This window comes from Sciurus carolinensis, chromosome 9 (genome assembly GCF_902686445.1).
Source record: "Sciurus carolinensis chromosome 9, mSciCar1.2, whole genome shotgun sequence".
NCBI lineage: Eukaryota > Metazoa > Chordata > Mammalia > Rodentia > Sciuridae > Sciurus > Sciurus carolinensis.
The window spans coordinates 83,242,589-83,264,051 of record NC_062221.1 but is presented as its reverse complement, the minus strand read 5'-3'; the positions used below and the strand labels follow the sequence as shown (position 1 = coordinate 83,264,051).

At 38.0% G+C, this 21,463-nt stretch overlaps 1 protein-coding gene across 1 annotated transcript in view; it reads right to left on the bottom strand.

Annotated features, from left to right (window-relative positions):
* The window catches only part of Morc1 (MORC family CW-type zinc finger 1), a 146,302-nt gene that overhangs the window by 87,204 nt on the left and 37,635 nt on the right, over nt 1–21,463 (bottom strand). Inside the window, 5 exon segments of the mRNA XM_047565496.1 lie at nt 2,491–2,645; nt 4,881–5,024; nt 7,422–7,486; nt 9,571–9,641; nt 10,283–10,362. Of these exon segments, the coding sequence (XP_047421452.1) occupies nt 2,491–2,645; nt 4,881–5,024; nt 7,422–7,486; nt 9,571–9,641; nt 10,283–10,362 (515 nt within the window).

The following is a 21,463-nucleotide window of genomic DNA, read 5'->3' as shown; positions in this document are numbered from 1 at the left end:
TGACCTTCATTATTTGATTCAGGGTGAGAATGAAGTTTGGGAATGAAGTTGTGAGATGTATGAACAACTACACATGCTTGCTATTTGCTGTCCCTCTTCTATTCTCTGACTTCCTTCTAGAGGAACAGCTTTTGTGGGAGAATCTGCTAGCCCTAACTCAACTCATAGGAAATTAGAGAAACAGAAAAACAATGTTATTAATGAGTAATAATAAAAATGCAAATTAACATTTATTTTGAACCATATTATGTCCCTTGAGAAATGTTTTTAAAAAATAGGTAGATAGGTTAGGAACAAGGAGTTACATACAGTTGGTGTAGGCAAGTTGGCAAGTGACAACCAGAGTGGACAGTACAACTGCGGTGGGTGGGAGTACCCAGACACCAGGCACAGGGGCTGAGAGCACCACCCACAACAGGATGGAGGTATGATACCTCTCCTAAATGTGTGCAGGATGGAGCTGATTCCTCTGACCTGTTAGTCAATACCTACATCTTTCTGAGGAAGACAAGGATGGTGTTATGGTGTGGATGTGAGGTGTCCCCCAAAAGTTCACATGTGAGACAATGCAGGAAGGTTCAGAGGAGAAATGATTGAGTGGTAAGAGTCTTAACCTAATCAGTGAATCAATCCCTAATGGGATTAATTGAAGTGGTAGGGTGTGACTAGAGGAGACTGAAATTGGGGTGTGGCTTTGGAGTATATATTTTGTATCTGAAGAGTGGAGCTCTCTCTCTCTGCTTCCTGATCACCGTGATGTGAGCGGCTTCCCTCCACCAGCCTCTCCCGCCATGATGTTCAGCCTCACCTTGAGCCCCAAGGAATGGAGCCAGCCTTCTGTGGACTGAGACCTCTAAAATTGTGAGCTGTCAAATAAACCTTTCTTCCTCTATAATTATGCTGGTCAGATCATCTATTCACAACAGTGAAAAACAGCTGACTAAAACAGATGGGATTGCAGTGAAGATATGACTAGAAAGGGGAGTTAGACAATTTTCAAATGCATAACGTTTTCCTTTACTACCGTGTCATGATGCAGTACTAAAAACTAGGACATGGATGTGTAATTTATATTTCACTGTTTATGTTTATGTTTACATTTGTACCTTCCTACCTTTTCTACAGCTTTTTTGCAAACCCTGTCAAACAAGATAGTCCTTCCTATCTTGGTAGAATTTCAAAAATATCTCTGAGGGAGAAAAAAACTACCTGTGAAAAAGTATGTCAACCCAAAGAAAAATTACATGAGTGTGCTCTTCAGAGCAGTGCTTCTCAAACTCGAATGTGCATCAAAACCACTTGGAGATCATGTGAAAATGCAGATTTTAAATTGAAAGGTCTCAAGTGGGGCGAGAAATTCATTCTGCTTTCTAACAACCTCCAAGTGGACAGATGCTGCTGGGGCACAGACCACACACTGAGTAGGTGTTAGGCCATGACATGAAGATACAGTTTTGCAACCTCATTCCCTCTTTTAACTTTTCCCCTGCATTCCTGCACTCTTTCCTCTGGTCCACTGGTGAGAAAATTTTAGGTCCAAGTAGGATGAGTACAAAAGAAAAGAAAATATTCTACTTCAAGTCCAAAATTGCAACTTCAAGTCCAGCAATAAGGTTTTAAGTTTTCTCACGGAGAGATATATTTTTTTGACATGAATGAATTATACATACTTCATGTAAATCACTGAACAAATACACAACACATACACGTAGCTTGTCAATTTCTTTCCATAAATGAAGTCCTACAACTGAGTACATTAAAAACAAGTGCCTATTTAATGAATAAGCAGCACACCACCTAAATGTTCAAGTATCACTGAGGAGTGAGGTGACCTGAGTTGGTCAAATTTCCCAGACAACTAAAGTTTATCTTTGAAGTCTCCAAACATACTGATTTTATGAGTTTTAATTGAAATCTTTTTGTAATTAACATCCTCAATAAGTGTTAGGTATATAAAACAATGTTTAACATACCTACAATTGCCCAGGGACAATAATTGCCAATCTATGGCATGATGTAGGAATGTTCTAAGAGCTACTATGGTCCATGAGGGACAGTGTAGGCTCAATGTCCTTTGATGGCTTCTCAGTGTGTTTGGAGTAATCTCCTGCCTCCCTCCTCATGGTCAGAGACACCACCACACTCTGCTCTCTGGCTGCCCTCTTACAATTTCTAATCTGCTGCTTTGCTTTTCACATGATATTCTGGTAAAAGTTCTGAAACTAGCTCCTCTCTCACTTTTTTTTTTTTTTCGTTTTTCTTTCTTTGTTTTTGCAGGGCTGGGCTGGAACTCAGAGCCTTGAGCATACTGGGCACAAGCTCTATCACTGAGCTGCGCTCCAGTCCGTCTCTCTCTGTTATTAAAGTTGGAACTCTCTTTCAGAGCTTTAGGTTACTGGATACCTGAGTCAATATAATCACTTCAGCTTAAAGAAATCACACAGGTTGATCCCTTTTAAGCATCTCTTACTATGACCACTGAATACTCACTGATCCCAGTGTCCTTACAGTACTGAACCAAGTACTGTCCCATGACTTTCAACAAATGATTATACTCTTGGACATTGAGAAATTCTTGTTTATTGTGGGATGGCTCCATGATCTCCAAGGGTATGTTAACAATTCCAACCACGCCTGCACCAAGTCTGAAGGAATAAACACACACATAAATTTTATAAAATTAAGCTGTACAAAAAGAAATATCAAATATATGCTGGCTATTTGCAATCAACATTTAAAAAAATAAATTTGTTCTCTTGGTTTGAATCATGTCAAAGTTAAACAAGTTAGACTGTGATTATATTTCATTATCATAAATCTGTTGTGATCCCAGACATTGTATCATGTGAAATCACTTCAGCACATCATTGCTGAATTAATGCAACTCTTTTTCCAAACCTGTCTCCTTTACATGGAGAGTAAGCATTGGTGGGAAGAAGCCTTTTAGCATAAACACCAGTAATGGGGCCTTATTGCAACCAACTGGCATGATCCTTTTAATCATACTGGCAGAAAGTCACTTTCTTTGTCCCTGTTTCATGTGTCAGGCTGGATTTCTATTCATTGCAGAGGTCCGTGGGGGTGCTCAGTGAATTGTAGTAGGGAATGGAAGGGTTTCATTATCCCAAAGGGCGACAGGATCTGTTGAACAGAGGGTTCTGGGATTTGCCTGTTTCAGTTTTTAAGTGGCACAGGACGTACACACCTGCAGTATTTTGCCTGTTCAAACAGTCTGTTATGGGAAAAAGCCTTGGTTGTCCAGCACTTTGGCGGTTGCCCATTGCCTCTCTCTGGAACACAATCACTCCGATGACTCCACCTGTTGTGTTTCTCATCACTTTTTCTTCCACCTGCCTTCCCTCCACTATTCATTCTGTAAATCTAAATTTGGGCATCGTTTTATCCAGGAATCCTGACCCAGTTTCCCCCAGTTTGATTTTCTGCCTCTTCTAAATGCTTATTTTTTTTTTTTTTTTTTGTCGTTGATGTTCATCTCTAACACAGCATTCATTCATTCACTCGTTCATTCATTCGTTCAAGCACAGCACTGACCCTATTCCAGGAACTACGAATGCAGTTATGAACAAGAAAGACAAAGTCCCTGGCTAGGAAGTTCTCCCATTGACTAAAGGGTGACTGGCATGATTCTAGCAAACAGGTAAGTGTACAAGAGCATTTCAGACGATGATAAGTGGTATGAGGAAAATACAGTAGGTGCTATAATATGCAAAGAGTGACGGGTGAAGGGGACAGCAGGGGCCGAGTTACTTAATCAATGAAGGAAGACCTTCCTACGGAAGGGACTTTAGAGCTCTGAATGGCAGACTAGGGCCAGCAGTAGGAAGGTCTGAGAGGACAGAAGTCTCAAGGCGGAGGAAAGAGCACATGCCAAGACCCTGAGGAAGAAATGAGCTTAGGTGATGGGAGGAAGAGAATGCAGAGTCTGGGGTGTGGACAAAGGAGCAGAGCCCACAGCCAGGCAGAGGCCAGATCACTGGAAGATGTAACAGGCATTTCTACACACGGCTCTGGGCTTTTAAGCAAAAGAATCAATTAATTCAGGTTTTAAAAGATGATTCTTGCTGTTTCACACCGTATAAAAAATACACATTTGAATGCTTGTCCCTTTCCCTGGACTATATGTTCTTTAGCAAAAAATAGTGATTCTTGAGCATTTTGTCTTCAGGGCTTATTACAGTGCCTGGCACATTAACAGCAATAATACTGCATGAACAATAAATGAATTGCTAATTCCTCGAGAGTAAGGAAACAAGGTGATAAATGCTCTCCTGACCCCTTCTACTCTGCATGGATGTTCTGTCTGACTCTGTCCTTTAATATGGTGTCTCTTCGGGACTCTACATGACTGATGAAAGCAGCTTGTGGAGTTCCAGACAGTTGGAGAGCAACAGAATGTATTACTCTGGAATCTAAAGGCACTGGAGTCTTCTAATAACATGTGCTCAGCAGGTCACTGGCAAGACCTCACACATGTAGGGACTGTTAACATGGTTGCTCTCCAGGTCTGTGAATATTTCTTCTCCTTCTCTTCTAAAATTTCTTTAATGTAGTCTGCATTATTTTTAAATTGGTAAAACATTAAAAACCCAAAGAGATGGCTCAAGGAATGGTAAAACATCAAGCCGTTTGAGAAATGCATTGAAAAAAAATGTTTCCAAAAGTGTGTTTTTGCTTTAGAGCAAATACACAGCTTCACTGGTAATATAAATTGGGCAGATTAATGCTGCACATTGACAGGAAGGGCGAACAGAAAATATGACACCTGCCCCCATTAGAATTAATCACTCATCTCATTCCACAAACCCTTAGTACAACCTCTCTTTTCCTGCTTGTGCATCTGAAAACAAAATCATACTTACAAGGACTTCAGTTTCAACTGTGGACCCACTTTCTCATGCATTTTGATTAAACGGTTATTACTGTAAATGAACATTCCAGATCGGCTTCGGTTTTCTATGTTCACTCCAAAGAACAGGAAGAGTGTTCTTGCTTTTTTTAATTCTCTAGAGTTATAATTAGAAAAGTTTTTTTTAACTAAATAATATACACAGCTTATAAAACTGCTAATAATTAGTCAGAAGGTACACATGAAAGGAATGATATATAACATTTCCAGATATTTTGCAAAACCTGGTGGGTAGACTCAATATCTCTGTATAGCCAAGTATTCTGCATAAATATGATGCAAATAACCACACAAAAACACAAGCATTCTTTGATTCAAAAAACAAACCTGTTAATTTAAACTTAGAAAAGCCAGAAAAATCCAAAGGCGTTCTGAAATGTTAACTGATCCGATATGTACATTTTAGCATTTTTGGAAAATGTTAATTTGACTTTTTCAAAATTTTAGTTATTTCTTACACTGGATGTCACTTCTAACTTTCAAAATGTTCTCAAGTCTCCAAATATCTGATCAGAATGTGCCAAAAGATGTTCTTTAGTTTTCTCTCTACCCTTTTCTAAATATCAAAGGTAAATAAAAGTTAATAAGCCAAGTTTATAGATATGAGCTCCTATTTTTCAGTCCTATACTATGTTTTGTGTAACTTTTCTATTAAAACTGTAAAAACAGGAATTGAGAAATAAAAGAATGTGACAGAAAAAATTATAGTATTAGGAGATTACTGGGAACTATGAAAAGTTCCTGTTATACGAAGAGGCAGGCTTGGCTTCAAACACAAGTTCACCTTTCTAACAACTGGGCGACTATGGAGGAGCCCTTAAACATTCCGTCTCACCTAAAACATGGGGATGTCATCTGCCTAGTCACTTGGGATATCATGAGGACTAAAGAAGATAATTTTAAAATATAAACCTGAAACAAATTAAGTACATAACAATTATTTTCCTTTCCCAACGAAGAATGGCAACTGGGAGAATTCTTCCTGGGCACTCACCCCATAGCTTCCCTCCCTCCACAAACACAGCTTGTTCTCTCCAGATTCATGACCATGTACTATTACAACTGACACTCTAGACCTATTGGAATGATTAAAGGCATTTATCAATAGAGGACAATAATAAAGTTCCATCCGTCCACTGGTGTGGATGTGATAAACAGAATATCGCAGACTTGATGAGAAGTTACCAGCATGGGTTAATATAGAATGAATATAATAAATACATGTACATCTAGGGTAAGCATATATGGATCAAACTTCTCAAAAATCTTTACTTAAGGAAATGAAGGGAGGGGAGGAATGATAGTAGAATGAATTGGACATTCTCCTATGTGTCTACATGATTACATGACCCATATAACTCTACATCATGTACAGTCAGACAAATGAGAATTATATTCCATATGTGTATGATGTGTTAAAATGTATTCTACTGTCATGTATAACTAATTAGGATAAATAAAAACAGAAAATAAAAATGGGAAAAAAAATCTTTACTCAACTAGAAGATCAGAACTCTTCAACAAATAAGAGTACTGACTGTTTAAGGGACCCCAACACAGGACATGACATATTGATTATGTTCAAGTTTTTTAAAAAAGTACTTTTCTACTTAAACAAGTTCAAGGTAATCAGCCTTATTAGTAGTGAAATATAGATATTCACTTTTTATAAATTACACTATGATTATAAAAAAGTCATCAACAAGATTTCTTTTTTTGAAGACTTCAGAGAAAGCATTGCCTTTCAATTAAATTTTCTATGCTATTTCTTTAATTATTCTGATAAATGCATAAGTAACATTTCATATTTAAGTTTTGAGGAAAGTTATAGTTATATGACAGTGCCTGACCAAAAAGTAATGTTGAAAACCAAAATTAATCATTCTTCCCTAAGAAACAGTTTCCCAAAAATATCAATTTTAAAATCTGACCTTACTTGGGCAGCAGTGACTATATCCAAATTAATTTGTTCAGTATGTGTGTTATAGCAAGTAAACCTTACAAAAGTAAGTAGTTTACTTTTTTTACATAGTCTTGTTATTTTTACTGTAGGCACATGTAAGGGATGCACTTATTTCCTATCTAAGTTTCGGCCTACTAGACAGGAAGGAAGAAACTGAGACCAACCCTCCAGAGTTGAAGTAGCAAAGACAGAGGAACAGCAAAGCTGTCTGTGGATCTCCTGGGCGGTGCACTTCTTCATCCTGACATAGCATCAGACTCAACTTACCAATGCTGAACACTTCTCACTATTTTTCAAAGGTTTGAACATTATGTAGATATATATGTATGCATGCCAATATATATTTATAGATATTTTATACTGTTTATCTTGATTGGGGAACCCTGATCAAATTAGGATGAGTATAATAAGATACCACATTCTGAAAAAGAGAAATTGTCACAATAACCACCAAGTTTGCCTACTTAGAAATCAGAGTTTGTTTTAACACAGCACAGAGGATTCTTTCAAACAGAAAAACTTATGTCTTACCTCTGTTTCTCTTTAAGATTCTTATGCTTGGCTTCTACATCTTCCAAAGCTTTCTGTAATACATCCTAGAGAAGTACATTTGGTTGGGAAAGAACATAATGCCACTGAGTTAATGAAAGGTGAGTACTATTATCCTATTACCCAAATATCTTAAGGCAGATCACACTGCTCAGTGCATCTTATCCTGGTAGATACTCAGTAGATACTTGAAAAACACTTAAGTTCCAATAGCTGGGAAGATAAAACCAATCCTAACCCACTGGTCTCTTTTTGCACATCTCCAGATGTCCTCTCTAAAAAGGAAAAGAATCTGCACACACCACAATGGTGCAATGCCTCCAACATAAACTTCATGAAAACTTGGGTAAGTTATTTGCTGTTTCTAGGCTCTGGCCTTTCATGACAGAAAATGTTATTTTCAATTATGTTATCTAAGACTGCTTTCAGGGAAAACAAGTAGCTATTAATAAATGTTGCTAGTAGCCAGAAGAAATGTCTCCTTCCTATCAAGTTAGATACCTTTGAATAATACTCCTCAAACTTCCCTGCATAGAATACCCCACCTGGAGGCTTTTTCCCTTTCAGTCTGCTCTAATGCCAGTGCCCAGTTGTCTTTACGTACACTTTTAATTTAATATACTGGCTCATTCAGTACCCTATCTTGAGTATGCTCTAACCAGGCAGAAAAAGGAATAAGTGGTTACTACTGTTCTCACAAATATGAAAAGACTTCTAATGAGTTTCCTCCACCTGATGTAAAAGATAGGCATCTCTTTTGATGGTATACCACCTAAGGAGGACTATTTTCATTGTCTTTCAAGTGAAAGACAATGAAAAAGGTTGGTATACGTATTTCATTTCAAATTCAACTGCCTGGAAGTATTTAAAAGGTCAAAAATTCAGGTCATTCTGTTTTGCTCCCTTCTCTGCATTAAAGTAACTGGTGCACCTCAGAGCAACAAAGCAAAGAAGTCAAAGGCATCGCTACCCAGAGCACAGAACGAAGAGACCGTGAGAAGAAGCAGGCGGATGCAGCAAAGCACGGGCCTGACCTATCAGAAAGAGTCCGTTTCTCTCAACTAAAGAAAGTGAAGGGAATTGATTTCTTAGAGACAAAATAAAAAAAACAAAAACCTTAAACTATAAAAAAAAAATCAATAACAATAAGATAGGTTTACCTTTAACTTTAAAAAAAAGTAAATGAAAAGAAAAAAGTAGAGAATCTTGAGAATGCCGTAGATGGATTTAGCTGGGGGGCATACTCCTGGCCCTTAGCTAAGAGGGAGCTTTTTCAGACACAACCTGGTCCTTGAAAGTTTAAGGGCAAGTCATTGAAAGCGTGCAGACATTTAGCCAGTGGAAGAAGAAAGAGGGGAAAGAAAGCATTGCTGCTCATATTCCTGCTCGTTCCTTTGTATTCAAGCAAATAGATACTCTGCTCAGTGAGTCACCATGTGGAAAGCTTTGTACCATATTTTTGGTAAAAGTTAGCAAGATTACTATACATATCCTGCAGCAATATTCCTTTTCTCTTAGCTGCAATGTACTATAATTAATAATAATAGTTCTTTATAACTTATCTTACTCATAGGCATATTGCAAGGATTACAGAGAATGTTTATGAACTGTGCAAAGCAACTCTTAAGAAAAGAGCTTTGTAAGCTGGAAGCATTGTTATTAATATTCATAATTATGGGATATAATTCCTAGCACAAGAAAGAAGGACTGCTTATTAGTCCTCTCCTTGCTTTCCCCATTTATTTGGGTCCATGGAGAGCTAGAATTTGAATAGATATTTTCAAGGAGACTGAACAGGCTAGTTTTTTTCTGCTAGCTTTTCACTATTTTCTCCTTTTCTTGTTATTACTTTCCTTTTCATTTTAAAGAAGGCAGCTGTGATGCTCTTTCCCACATTCCAAATGCTCCCACATTTCATTCATCTTTGCTCTCTGTCGGAGCCTTCCCTCTATGTGCTGGGTCTCTTCTTTCTCTGAACTCAACTCTTCTGTCTACCTGTGTTAAAATCAACTTAATCTTCTGAGCTCATCTGTGTTTAAGAGTGTAGGAAGTAAATGATAAGGGACATCTAGGCCCAGGAAAAAGCAAGTGACACCGTTTGCCATTTAAGATCACTCTTTCCACCTCATACCTTGGCAGAGGACGAAGAAGTTCTGTCAGGCTGGTTTACTTTGATTTGTGCTTCTTTCAACGAGAGTTCAGCTGGAAGCAGAAGACTAATAGTTATAATACAGTGAGATTCTTTCAAGCAATTTTTAAGTGAGGGTTTTCTATACACACAGTCATGACCAGAGATAATGGCATACCGATCATAATCTCAGAAAACCCTATGTGCCTTTCATAACTGGTATTCCTTTTAAATCTTTTCTATTAGGCTTCTTCTTAGGCATGACAATTTATAGGACCTAAGTTTACACATAATTCAAAAACATGAGTCAACCTTTAGCTGACTGAAAATGCTCTAAAATCTATGAAATATGATGTAGAGCTATTTCCACCCGAGGTGATGGGGGAAGCATGGTTTTGTCCTTGCTGTGGGAGGACTGAATGTGCAGAGCAGCCTCTTAAAGTAGATATGATGCTGGTCTCTGCTGTGATCCAGCACAGCATCACGACAACCAGGCTTTCAAATAGTTCCAAGTATGCTTAGGATCACTTAAAATAGCAAATCAGATCACAGTTAAACAAACCCAGAGATAAAGGAATATGTTGTGAAGTTTCTCAGAGGCAGGAGTGACATTCGATTACAGCAACACCTACAGCAGCAAATGTCTCATAAGTGCTCACTTAACATTTGCTGAGTGAACGTACAATAGTGATGTGGGCCCCAGTTAATCACGTACCAATCTTTACTGCTTCTTCTGCCTTTTTTACTTCATTTTTAAGTGTTCCTTTAAAAGAATATGTGACATACAGATACTTTCTGGAAAGAAAAAAAAAAAAGAACCTAATCAAGTCATATTGTCATTTCAAAGTAATATAAGAGAATAAGGGAATATTCTTTAGCTCACTACATACTCCAGAGATAGGCAATTATTAAGGAAGATTCATCAAGTAAGTTACATCCAGCTGGTAAATTAGCAAACTTTATATCTAAGAAGAAATCCCTTGCCTTTTACTACTTGGTAATTTTACTTCCGTAAGGGAACTTCAGGAACAAGATAAGAAAATCTCTGCCCACACACATGTTCACTTATACATATAAAATGGGTAATTTTCTTAAAAAGAAAAAAAAAAACTTATGCAAGTGCTCCTTTGTCAAAGTTTCTGGTTAATATGCACAGCCCTCTTGCTCAGATCCTCATTGTCACTGGATAAAACTCTTCTCCCAGTCTCCAAACAATTATCTCTAGCTAAATGCACAGAAACACACATTAATATCATCTTAAGCTACTAAGAGCACATTTTCTACTTTATTGTTCAAAAAACAGATCCATTGTTTTCATGACAGCAAAGAACTCTAGAACAATCAAGGAAAAAGAAAAATGTATATATGTATATATCTGTGAATGCAAGAGAACAAAGTTTGGATTGGATGAGCTCTGCAGAACAGAGGTTCCCTGAACACAGTTGAAACTCTTGTATCTGTTAAAAAGGACTTTTCTTGGAACCAGGCTTTTAATTGTTTGTTTAAACCATCATGGAAAGAAACATTCCAGAATAATAATTGGTTTGAGAATGCCCGAAGCTCTCTATGCCTCGTTCTAAACTTTTGCTTCTTACCCCTAAAGAATCAGTGGAAGATGGGCTGGGCACTGACCTAACTAGCTCCGTTTTGCCCTCTTTGGTTCCGTGGTGCCTCTTTGACATTTCTTTCCTCCTGAGTTCTTCTGAGCCACTCTCTCCTGCAGTTAGCTCAGATTCCAGAAACATCAGCTCTGATCTATAAACATCTTTATGACAAGGAACCAAAATGACCCCAAAGCAGCAGCAAGCAAGATCACCCCATGAGGACTTCACCCCCTGGGCAGTCACTCCATGAGGAAAACAAAGACTGTTCCCCTAAGCAAGAGCAAATCATCTCACAGTGGGAACCAAATTGGCCTTTCCGGGGATGATGACTTCCCTGAAGCTTTATGGAACCAGTCCTGAGATAATGATCAATCTGACAACTGTCTGATCAAGATTGCCTGCTTTGCCCGCTATGTAAAACCCCAGCTATGCAAAACACCCACCCTGCCTGCCTTTGGTCTCCTTTTTCTATAAAGCTTCGAAGTTCTTGTCAGCGCCCCCGAACACAGATCTTCGGTCCTCAACCTTTCTCTGTTCCTCAGTGCAGACACACTGATTAAAGCTTCTTTCCTGTCTTCCCCTCTGCTAGTCTCTTTGAGTGGCACTGTGAAACCCATGGCCAAATCTAGTTCCTTGGGACTCCTCGAGCAGCAGTGTTCACTCCAAAACTCTGGTAATGTCAGGAGTACATCATCTTCTGACATCTTCAATGTTCATAAGGCATATGATGACTACTTTTATATATCAATCTGACTAGGTTGAGGGATGCCCAGAGAGCTGGTAAAACATTATTTCTGGGTATGCCTGTGAGGGTGTTTCTGTAAGAGATTAACCTCTGAATAAGTGGGCTAAGAAGACCCTCCTTCATCAATGAGGTTGGCATCATCCAATCTACTGAGGGCCAAAATAGAAAAAAAATACATGGAGGAAGGAAAATTTAATCTCGTATGAGCTGGGACACATATCTTCTCCTGACCCAGGACATCAGAAACTGAGGTCCTCAGGTCTTTGAATTCCAGGTTTTACACCGGCATCTCTACCTGTCCACCCTAGTTTCTATGCTGTTAGCCTCAGAATGAAAGCTGCACCATCTTCTCAGTCCTTCAAATTCAGGCTAAACAACACCACCGGTCTTTCCTGGTCTATCAGCTTGCAAACTGCAGATTGTAAGACTTCAAAGACTCTATAAACATGAGAGATAATTCCCACAATGAAGTCGCTGACTATATGCTATCGGTTCTGTTTCTCTGGAGAACCCAGACTTATTAAGGTATCGACATTTCAGTACAAGCAGGTAGAGACCTGTAGATCATTTCCTGGAGCCCAAATGTTTTAAGATATACAAAAAGAGGTGTTTGCTCAGGCAGATGGGAGAGTGAGAGTCTAAACCCATATGCCCCAATAAGTTTATACCAGACTGTGGGTCAAACTGAGCCACTGACTTCTTTTGGTTCAGCCTCAGACCTAAGAACAATTTTTCATTTTTCAATGGTTCTAAAAGTAAAGGAAAAAATGAAATTATGTAAAAGAACTGAATACACCCATATATTTACTATCAGTCCTATTACAGAAAAGGTTTGCCAACCTCTGGAATCTATGTTAATAGTAATCGCTGTTAAATGATAGCTTGATTTAGAATTACCTTTACATGATCTGACTTTTAAACAATATAAGCAGTAATGCAAATTTTTCACTGATTGCTGGTACAAACGGGTCACACATAATTTAAATGTTTCTTAGCTGGAGTCTATTTATAGTTTAAGAATTTCTTCCATTATCTCAAAAGAAGCAGTACAAATGTACTCCAGACAGAAGTTTTATAATTAGATGCTAAGATTAGGAATATCTGGAGTCCCTCTGCCTGGGTTCAAGGTGAGGTGTAAGATTGTATTTCCTGTGATTCTACTTGTTCATCTCTGAGTGGGTGGTAATAATGGTGCCTATCTTCAGGGTTGTCCTGAGAAGTAAATATTTCGATACAGCCAGAGAACTTAGAACAATGCTGGTTCTTAGTAAGTGCTCACCATGCTTCGTTATTATCTAATTCCCCCAATAAGTATTTTGGAGCAGAAGTGTACCGCGGATGAGAAAATATAAAGAGTTGAGTCAGTGGATGAATTACTTTTCTTCTAAGAATCTGAAGGACTTATAGAAATTTGCTCAGTTAAAATGTGAAAAGGCCAATATTAAATGTAGTTCCAGCAGCTCAGGAGGCTGAGGAAGGAGAAACAAGAGTTCAAAGCCAGCCTCAGCAAAAGTGAGGCACTAAGCAACTCAATGAGACCTTGTCTCTGAATAAAATACAAAATAGGTCTGCGGATGTGGCTCAGTGGTCGAGTGCCCTTGAGTTCAATCCCTGGTATCCCCCCGCAAAGAAAATACATGTCATCCTATATTCATCTACTTCAGTGGCTTAATAAACAATTTGAGTTACAGCAACTTTGTTTTTGTTATTGCTAAATTTAAAACCATTTCAGAGATGATTAAATGGGTAACTACAGGAAAGAAATACCCATAAAAATCTAACATAAAGTAAATTATTGGTTTATTCCCTTGGTTTTCTTTTATGATGAACATTATTCATTTAAGTCATAACCTAAGTGTATTCCAAATTAGTCTCTATTACATTTAAGAAAGTAAAACTTAAGTTTCAATATAAAAATGATTAGTTACTATATACTGGGATTATTTTTTTAAAAAAATCATATTCTAATCTCAAACTTTATCTTGTTTGAATCATCTATTTTAGATCAAATCATTTTTTAGAATCAGAAGGAAATCAAGGGGAGGCTGAACAATGAGGTAATTCTTCAAAGATGATGTGAGTTAACTTACTCAAGTTTTTTTTTTATAGAAAGGAAATGTGGCACAAAAAGTGCCAACTCTGCATTAGTGCTCAATTTAAATAGCAAAGGCCCCAAGAAGCGCCATCTTCCATGTCTGTCAGTGAGTTAACCTGATCCCAGATGATCTGCTTGCCTGTTCACAACTAAATTTTACAATTGCTCATTACAATTTAAACAAGCTAATTAAGTGTATGCACTTACTTCTATAATTTCAGAGCAATGAATCTCTCTTATAAATGAAAGAATGTTTGTTCAAATCTTCATCCAGAATTGGAACCCCGCGTGAACTTGACACTTTATTTCTCCTACAAGTGAACTCCTGAAGATACAAGGCCAATGTAACACATCCACCGAGGAGAAGGAACAGAACCCAGCCAGCTCTCAGCTCTTCAGTCCTTGCAAAGGAGGGTAAGGGCCTCTAGGACAGGCTTCCTGTGTCTCAGTGGCTGGACTTTTCTTCAACTTCATTGCACATCCACCCTCTGCATTTACCTACCTCTGCCCACAACCCCAGCCTACAGCCTCTATCTCCATATTTCTTTCTACCTTCTCTGTGTGTCTGTGTCTTTTGGTGTCTTTCAGGCCTCCACTCTTTCTCTTTGTCACACATTTCACCTTTGATTTTTCCACCAATGAAATGGACTGTGAAATATTGTGGTTATGTCTGCTTTCAGCATAAAACAACATATGCAATATTTTCTTTCCCAAACAGTTAGAAAACATGGTTAATGAAAAGTATTGAAGGGAATGAAAATTAAAACAATACAAAAATTTTGCTCCTCAGAGAAGCACAAACGAAAAAAGAAAACACTGTTAATATTAAGTGTTGATTTGGAATAAGACAAAAGGACACTCTTACACACTGTTGGTGTAAGAACAAAGTGGTTCCCAGTTATTAGAGAGTAAATTAACAGCAGCCCTCAAGGTTAATGGCGTGTATTCCTTATGGCCCAGAAATTCACTTCTATAATCTGTTCTACCGAAATAACTGCATATGAGCATAAATATATATGTCCAAAGATGCCCAAGCATGTCCCTTTTAGCATCGTTTATAACAGTGTAAACCCTAAGAACTCTCAATGAGAAAAGAGTTAAGCCACAGAATACTATGATATATAAAATGATGACAAAGACCTTCAAGATTAATTTTAAGTGAAAATTATAAGCTGTATAGTTTTTTAAAAAGACTGAGTATGCATGTAAATGCATAGGAAACAATCTGCAAGCATATTTAGTAAACTCCTAGCAGAGGTTCTCCTTTTGAAGAGATAATGGATTGTTAGAACACAGAATAAATGTGATTATAAAAGGAGGCTCTTTGTTACTTGGGATTTTTTTCCCATAACTAATTCTGCACTGTTTGAAATTTTATTCATTATACTATTTTAAGAACAAAAGATAACTCTCTTCCACCAGAGAATTTAAAAATACAAAGAAACACTGAGTAACTTTTAAGGCTTTTTGTTGCCAAAGTGGAGTACAGCATGGTACAACATTCTGGCGACGGAACTGATCAAAACAACTTGCAGAAATTTAAAATTTACTGACATTTAATTTTCATAGCCATACATTTGTCCAAAGAATGTTGGCCAGTAGAAAATATTTTAAAATTTTAAGTTGAAAAAGGACTACAAGTAAAGACTACTACAGTTCTGAACTTTTACAAATGCAAAAAAAATTAGCCTACAATTAAGAATCTTAATCATATTTTGGTATTCACATCACTTTTTTAAATTTTAAGTTATGAGAGTTTACCTGGTTCAGTTTTATTGTTAAATAGTTATAATCCTTAATCATTCCTTAAATATGTAATGAGGTAGGAGTAAGAATTTTCTGGCTAGTCTAATGAGGATAGCTGGGCCTGGATGTCAAACAGACCTCTCAAATGTAAGGTGTCCAGAACGAAGCAGAGATTACTTCATCAACCATTACTCCTAATCCCTACCACTGCACCTCCCCTAATTTCCAATTTTTTGATCAGGGAAAAAAACTTAGAAGGCCTTCCAGACTCCTGATTTTTTCCCTTCCCAACATCCACCCTCAGCAAGTCATGCTGGTCGCCCTTCACAGCAAATCTGTAAGGCACTACCCATCACTTCCTGAGCCCAAGCCCCTAGAGTAAAGCAATGGTATCTATCCTACCTGGCCTTTCTTCCTCCTTTCTTGTCCCATAAAACCAATTCTACACTTGGTAACCAGAGTAATCTTTTAAAAATCTGAATCAATCTCACTGATAAGTGGATGATGACACATAATGGGGGGTAGGAGGGGTTAGTTTTAGGGTTAGAGTTAGGGTTAGGGAGGGGGGCAAGAATGGAGGAAGGAAGGACTGTATAGAGGGAAAAGGGGGTGGGCGGGGTGGAGGGAAGGGGAAAAATAACAGAATGAATCAAACAACATTACCCTCTGTAGATTTATGATTACACAAATGGTATGCCTTGACTCCATGTACAAACAGAGAAACAACATGTATCCCATTTGTTTACAATAAAAAAAAAATCTGAATCAATAATGCCACTCCTCTGCTCAAAAGTTACTCCATTCTCAGTACAGGGCCCTCCTCTGGCCCTGCGGCTCCAGACCTACTCATCTGCCCCATCTTCTTCCTGACCGCTGTACTCCAGTTACACCACCTTTGACTTCTGCCTTTGTGCTTACCGTCTTCTCTTCCTGGAGCCTTCTTCTCCCAAAACTCTTCCAGGACTCACTGAGCAACGTGCCCTCCTAGATGTCCCCTTGGATTTTTGCATCTCAGTATGCATGCCTTTGTGTAGAGTCACCCCCACACACAACACACACACACACACACACACACACACACACACACACACTCTGAATCTAGCCTGACCTGTATGACCAGCAGAATATCATAGAGGAGATGATATGTGGTTTTCGAGGCTGGGTTCTAAAAAGCTGCAGTCTGAACTTGGTTCTCTTGAACTGCTCACTTTGATGGACACCAGCGCCTCTGGCCTTGAGAATGCTCAGGTAGACCTGTGCTGAGCAACGGCTCCCGTAAAGAGGAACCAGTTTGCTCACTTGTGAGTGAGCCACCTTGGACGTGGGTCTTCTAGCTCCAGGCAAGCCATTAGCAACCCCAGCCAAAATCTCTCAGTACCCGCATAAGAGACTGGACGCCAATGGCACCCAACGGAGCCACTATCGAATTACAGACCCATAGAAACTGAGGTAATAAATAGTTCTTTTTAACACTCAGCTACTAAATTTGGGGATGGTGTTATGCCAGGATAGATGACCAATACATTTACTCTCTCAACTTGTGCCGCTCTCTGCACAGAAGTTACTTCTTGCTTCCCTTTCTAAAAGTGCCATTTAATGTTCCTATAATCTCCTGCCCTGGTTTACTTTTTCTAGTAGCACTTACAAATACCCAATAATTTTTTATATGTTTTTATGAACTTATTATCTTTCTCACATTAGAACGTAAGTTCCACGAGGGCAGTGGATTTTTATTGTTGCTTGTGCTGAATTCCTAGTGCTTGTAGGAGTGCCTTGCACATAGCGGTCATTCCATCCGCTTAATACCCATTCAGTATAAAAACTACAGCTGATTTAAAAATATTTTGGGAACTTTGATGAGTGTTCTTATCTTATAAAACACACAGTTCTGTTTCAATCTTCACAACATTCCTAAATGGCAGAGGAATTCCCAATTCGCAGTAAAGAGAGATAAGGCTTAAGTAACTGACACAGGTCCCCAGCTAGTAAATGACATAACTGAAATGCAAATCTGGGTTTGGCAGATTTTAATTCTGTACCCCAAATGGAAAGATTAAAGATTCTAAAATTATAAAATTCATGAACAGATACATAAGATACAGAGTTTGTAAGAGATGCTTTTCACAAATTATTAGTCTCTATGTGGTTAGGCTGTGACCATGTGGAGAACAACCTGAGAAAATGTAGACTGTCCTGGAAGATAGGGTTGCATAGTATTCAGCAACAGATCATAAAGTCAGCATCCCTAAATGGCCTTAAAAGGCCAAGTTGCAGGTCTACAATAAAGCAATGCTATTGATGAATGGAGTTCTTCAAGCAGACACTATGGCTCCGCCTCCCAAAGAACTTTCAGGGGTGACCATTTTACTCCCCTCTTTAGTCCTAATATGCAGAGTTTTAATGTGAGTTATTTCTCTCAAGAATTCAAAGTCAATCAGTAATGTTTGTTGCCTAAGAGTAAGTAACATAGCTATATATTAACCTGTCTGTATTATATAAGCAGAGGTTTATAAAATCAGAAGTAAGGGACCTTAGAAATCATCCTGTTAAAATTCTTCCCAAGCAATAATTTCCTCTACAAGTTAGATCTCTCCAAAGACAAATCTGTACTGATCCTGGGTGGAAGTTTCTTCTAGTACTGGAGGGCATGAGGAATTTTATTAATCTCATACTGCATTTGTAGCCCTCTATAAGCTGCTGTACCCTGTGCCATAGGTGTCTACAGAAACCAATCTCCTATCCTGGACACATTGGATTTAATAGTCTGAATGCCTAAGCTGCTAAATAGACTAAGGACTGGTGTTCAACCAAAGGAAGCCATATGAGCAGTAAAGCCCCTCTAAAGTGACTGATCCCCAAACTCAACCCAATGGGGAAGCTTTGAATTTTATAATTGAAAACTACCGGAGAGGAGCAAATGCTGGATACACTTAGCAAAGAGCTCAGTGAAACTCGCATGTATCCTGAGCAACACTGTGCTATCATGTCAGTTCTCCAGAACATCACAGGCACTGAAACACGGAATCAATGGTGATGGTGAGGCAGTTTTAACACTCCCTAGTACCTGACTCCTAGGAATACTTTATATTAAGCACAATGGAAAAGGGAAATCCATTTGCCTCCTCCTTGTAAAAACAGCCTATCACACTCATGAGGAGCCATTTGTAAATGTCTTCTACTTTCATTTAGCTTCTGCCTTCTGGAATTCCAACCATCACATGACAGCCATTCATGTTTCCTCTCAGCTGTAAGTCCTCTCTCTTCCATGGATGATCCTCAGTTCCATCACTGTTCCCTTACCAGACAGTTACTTTCCTACGAGCTAGACACTTTTCAGTAAGTCTGTGTCCCTCTTGAAGGATTCCTGTCTGGGCATCTCCCTCTAGACATGGGGTACACAGAACATGGTGGATTGGTACTCTAACTATCCTGTTCTGCTCATAAGTTTCATAACCACGTGTCAACAACCTGAAACGCTATCAGCTAATATGACCCTTAGGGTCAATTAAAGCATGCCCACATTTTTTCATGTAAATCATTGTTAAATCTAAACTTACATAACAGATTTTCAAAATCTAAATTCTGATCTACACATTGTCTATATCACATATATCTACTGGATTTCAACTCTTGCACATATTATTTCTGTTATGCCCGATATAAGACATTCCTCTTAGGTCAGGGTTAACTACAAATTCAAGAAGCATACAAGTTTGTTTTTTATCCAAGTCACCAATTAAAATACTGAACAGAAAATGATCAAGGAAAGAAACCAATGACATGGCATCAGAAATTCCCCTCTAGTCCGCCTCTGAACTTGTTAGGCATATTGGAGTGCCACTGCTAAAGCAACTACAAACCCACATGGATCCAGACATTTTCCTGCTTGTTACAGAAGTGTAGAGAATAATTGACCATGAAGCATAGTTATGTATTCTTATAAATAAAACTTCAGGATTACAGAGTTCTTTTAGGGGCAACCTTGGTTTCCCATTTCATTTCCAGAAATTTATTGGAGCCAGGGTGGCCAAGTGGACAGAGCGATCACCTTTTAATACCCTTTAAATGACTCTACTTTGGCCAAACAGGGTCAATCCCCGCTCTTAATCTATTTTAATGTAGACATTGGAGCTATAGTGCCTTTTAGAAAAGAAAAAATAGAGGTTGTCTCATTAGAAAACTCCACATATTTCTTATGCAAGACTTCTGCCACCAAAGAATCTGAGGGAAATTACATATAAGTAAAGATGGCAAGCAAATAGTGAGGCAAATCCTAAGATAAAAAGCCACAAAATACATCTTTCTATACTGTAGATAGCAAATATCAGATTTAACAGTTTATCGGAGCTCCAAATTAAACTTGGCAAAGATTCAAGCCTCTTTCATTCCTTTTATGAAATAAAACAAATACATATAAACATACATATGCACATAATACCTATTCACAGTAATATATATATATATAAGAATATTACTTTGAAAGGAGAATAAAAAACATACTAGAATGGGAACCATCCATCACTTGAGATAAGTAATTTTGGTGGATGAAACTCAGTTTACTAAAATTCCCTTGGAAAGAGACAAATTCACATTTCTACTGGTTCAAGCTATTTTTTACCCATACTCCCTAAGAGAAGAATGATTAATTTGAAAAGATCAGCTATTCTTAATGATCCAGGAGATCCTTGGTACCTCCCAGAAGAATGAGACTGATAAAAGGAAACACTGCTTTGATATTTGCTAGGGAAGGCACAGACTGACTTACAGGGAAAGTTCAGGCTGTGTGTACTTTATTTTCAAAAGATGATTTTTGGTATAATTAGAAATGAAAAGTAAAACTGTTGAGGAATCCAATGGTTTGTGGTCAGGCAATACAACACAGGGATCTATATTTTTAATACTAATATTTATATGAATGACTGCAAAACTCCAGGTCAGCAATTGTTTTTTCATGAAAATAAGACAACATGGCAAATGTAGGTCTATTATAAAGAATGAAAGTGATACATGAAAAGGAGCATCAAATTTGGATAAAGAACTGGAGACAGAAGATTTGAGTTCTTGTCTTGAAGTCTAAAATGGTGATAAAAACCAACTCAGAGGATCACTGCAGAAATCAAAGGATAATGCAGGTACAAAGACATATACAGAGAGAGAGTGTGCAAGAAATAAATGTCTCTCAGTAGATATTAAGCTCCTTAGCAACAGAATTAATCTTATCTTTTTTAATGCTTTGTACCCAGTACAATCTCATACAGGCTTTTTTCTCTTTTTTCTTTTTTCCCCACATTTTTTATTGGGTGCATTATAGTTACACATGATAGGATGTGTTGTTACATATTCATACATGCAAACAATATAACAATCAATATAATTTGACCAACATCACTCCCCATATTCCGTGCTTCCCTCTTCTCCTCAAACCTCGGGTCTCTTTCCTCTACTGATAAGTCTTTGATTTTTAGGAAACCCACCCCCACCTTTTTCTTTTTTCTCTCTATGCTTTTTTCTTTAGCATATGAGAGAAAACATACCCTTGATCTTCTCAATTTAACTTATTTCACTTAACATGATGGTCTCTAATTCCATCCATTTTCCTGCAAATGATAAAACTTCATTTTTCTTTGTGATTGAATAAAATTCCACTGTGTATATATGCCACATTTCCCCTCATCCATTCATCCATTGATGAACACTTAGGCTGGT